A 219-nucleotide genomic window follows, 5' to 3' on the forward strand; every position below is an offset into this window, starting at 1 on the left:
AGCAGGAAACATCATTCAGAGATTGAATTATTATTCCGTGTCTGTCCCTTAAAGGTGTCGTGATCATGTCAACCTGCTGTTGTGCTGTTGATGTTAATGTTGTTGATTTGTTGTATCCAACAGAGACAGGAGCGCTTCAGTGACTGCTCAGCCTTGCTGGATCTGGAGAGAAAGGTAATGCATCCCTGCTGACGATGTTACCTGTTGTTGTTGTTGTTG

The 219-nt window shown here is 43.8% G+C and overlaps 1 protein-coding gene across 1 annotated transcript in view; it reads left to right on the forward strand.

The window, feature by feature from the left end:
- Positions 1-123: 123 nt before the first annotated feature.
- LOC118324851 (protein phosphatase 1 regulatory subunit 12A-like) overlaps positions 124-219 on the forward strand; it is a gene marked incomplete at its 5' end in the record, with an annotated part of 3,203 nt that continues 3,107 nt past the window's right edge. Inside the window, 1 exon segment of the mRNA XM_035657334.1 lies at positions 124-174. Coding sequence (XP_035513227.1) covers positions 124-174 — 51 coding nt within the window.

The sequence above is a fragment of the Morone saxatilis genome, unplaced genomic scaffold, assembly GCF_004916995.1.
Source record: "Morone saxatilis isolate NCDOM2014 unplaced genomic scaffold, NCSU_SB_2.0 Contig15, whole genome shotgun sequence".
Lineage (NCBI taxonomy): Eukaryota > Metazoa > Chordata > Actinopteri > Moronidae > Morone > Morone saxatilis.